This window comes from Artemia franciscana, chromosome 13, assembly GCF_032884065.1.
Source record: "Artemia franciscana chromosome 13, ASM3288406v1, whole genome shotgun sequence".
In the NCBI taxonomy this organism is placed as follows: Eukaryota; Metazoa; Arthropoda; class Branchiopoda; order Anostraca; family Artemiidae; genus Artemia; species Artemia franciscana.
The window spans coordinates 43,218,671-43,221,351 of record NC_088875.1 but is presented as its reverse complement, the minus strand read 5'-3'; the positions used below and the strand labels follow the sequence as shown (position 1 = coordinate 43,221,351).

The 2,681-nt window shown below is 35.2% G+C and overlaps 1 protein-coding gene across 1 annotated transcript; it reads right to left on the bottom strand.

The window, feature by feature from the left end:
• Nucleotides 1–778: 778 nt before the first annotated feature.
• LOC136034333 (exocyst complex component 3-like) lies at nt 779–1,471 on the bottom strand. The gene has a single exon (XM_065715465.1). It carries the CDS (start codon nt 1,469–1,471, stop codon nt 779–781), a length of 693 nt encoding a protein of 230 aa, XP_065571537.1.
• Between the last annotated feature and the right edge of the window lie 1,210 nt (nt 1,472–2,681).

The window sequence follows — 2,681 nt, the reverse complement described above, 5'->3', positions numbered from 1 at the left end:
TTTTCGGCAACAAATTTTAAATTATCGGGCCGGAGCATCCCATATTCGATGAAATATTCTTAAAAGTAACGCAGATAGTTTCAACTGTTTCAGTCGATGCTAACCATTCTCTTGTCATGATGTCATCAAAGTAAATCTTTGCATCTTGAAATGGTTCTTCTAATAAATAGTCACAGAATTCACTTAAGACCTTTTGATAAGTGTCAGATACTGATGCAAATAACTTTGAAACTTCATCAAAAGTGTCATTTTTCACCTTCCAGAATCGCAGTTTTAGCCTAGATGTCAGTTCAATGACTTCTGAGCAAGTGTTAACAAAAGCAACCATGAACTCTGTAAATCGAGGAATCTTGTTTCTGTCCATAAAATGTTTGTTTTTATAACTGTAAACTAGAGTTTTAAAAGTGTCTGAAAATTCAAGAAGAAGCTTCAGGCTTAGGATTAGAACCTCTTGAAGGATGTCTTGACGAACAAACTTCAAATGATCTTCAACATTTTTAAATATAAGGGGTGCAAGCGCTGTACTGCTATAGTTAATAACGATTTCTGGTGATTCATTCTTTTCCCAGTCCTTACTCACTGTATTTAATGTTTTCAGGAAAAGACACTTAATCTTTTCCTTTAGCTCCTCGGTGTACATGTTAATTAAACTTTAAATCTGTTCTTTCTCCACCAATGACCTTATTTCAAGATTCTGTATCTGACTCCTGACGCTGTGGTGATCCATGCATTCAGCAATGGGATAAGTGTTACAATCCCAATTCAGAAGGAAGAGATACTAATCGTCTACTAAACCGTTTCTGACCAGCTCTTCTATATTGTCTCTCATGGCATCATGATAAAAATCTAGAAACATTTGACAAACGTTCCAATCAGGCGAAAAAACAGGAACACACAGCTGATTGGTGACTTTCAAATCTTCTAGCATCAAACTTCTTATACTTTCCAAATGTAAAGTTAGCCATATTTTGGTCGTCTCTCGTTCAGCCGGTCTGTTTCCTTCAACTCTATTTTGAACAACAGATCGCAATACACTCATCTCTTCATGCTTCCACATTTTAGGTCTATCAGGCGGTAGGAACCCCGTCTCATTCTGGCAGGATAGGGTCATCTTGTCAATCTCTTCTTCTCTTTCCACCAGTCTCAATGCTGTGACGACTAGTTTTGGCTCTATTCTTACCACATTCAACGTACGCACCAAAATGAGCTTGATTTGCTTCAGCAACTCCTTAGACAAGACAGATATATCGGTTAAGTAAGATGTTAAAAGCTGCTGATCACCCTGAGGAGTTTTAGTGTGTCTGTGAAGTTCAAATAAAAGACTATATCGGAAGTCTTCAAGGTCCATAAGTGACTGATGGGCATAAAGTAGTTTCCCATCCAATATCCATTCCCTCGTCTTTTCAATTGCAGTATTTACTGATTCTTTACAAAGGACCACCTTAAAAATTTGAGTTCCTTCGAAATCCATATTTTAAACACTATGAGAGGAAAATTTAATTTCCTAAATAGCAATCATTAAGTGACGAACAAATGATAAATAATTTTAAGTGTATTGTTTTTATTATTCTACTAATCAAAACTTTGGACACCCAAATCTACAGTCTGAAATTATCCAATTATTTTTTTGTCTTTAAATTTTGTATAAAAAAAGGTAAAAAACGAACTTAGAAAAATTTGCACCAAGAAAAAATGGTGACATAGTTTGTCAATCAATGTTGTCAATGAAGTTTGAACAAGTATAATGACATCAAGCTTCAGCAGCCTGGTGAAAAAATAGTATTCATTTCACCCAATTAAGAACGAAATTTCCCCAAGATGGGTTCACCTTGCCAACATATTAGTTTGGATAAACTCTCCAATCTTGTCAGGATCCCTAACAATTTCAAAATACTCGTTATAAGAAAAATCTTAAACAAATTTGTTGCAGTTTATGGCAAATAATAAATAACCACTGGTTTTCTTGCTTTCCTTTAAACAAACATTGGTTAATTTTAGCTTAAAGTTTGGTTTTTCTTCCACGGACTAAACTGCACAAAATGGGTTACCATTGATGATTGTGAGGAGGAGGTGGGACCAGCATGGCGATGATGGATTGGGATATTCTATAGTCATTGCAACTAAATACAAAATTCACCCCATAGAATTTCATTTTGGCGCAAAATACAAAACCAACTTACAGTATATTCCCTTGAAGAAGAAGAAGAAGAAGAAAAAGTTTATTATTGTTAAATACAATACAATTCAAAATGGAATTACAATACACTTATTCCCCCTAGAAAGGCTCCATGGCCAGGGATTCCAACTTCCAACATATTTCCTGACAATTTCCAACCAATTATACACATAGAGGCACATGGGCTTTCGTACCCCATATCAGAGAAATAACAAGCAAATTGAATACAATGAGGAAAGTTCTTGATACCCTTGGTTCAAATACCACCTAAGCCCCTTTCCAACGTTTGAGTATTAGCGACCTTAAATGTACAAATGAGCAAATTTATCTTTTAGGGCGACATAATCCCCCAAGGCAGCAACAGCAATCTACAATCCCTCAATCAATGACAAATATGGATTTTTGAGGGGTCTGTACAAAGGATTAGAATTTTAATGTTTTTTTTCTCAGCAGATTAATATGAATGAAGTTTGACGACGTTTTTCAGTTTCTTTATTTCTTAACA

What these genes read in the sequence shown, in the direction of transcription:
- LOC136034333 (XM_065715465.1), bottom strand. Translation starts at nt 1,471, where the DNA reads ATGGATTTCGAAGGAACTCAAATTTTTAAGGTGGTCCTTTGTAAAGAA.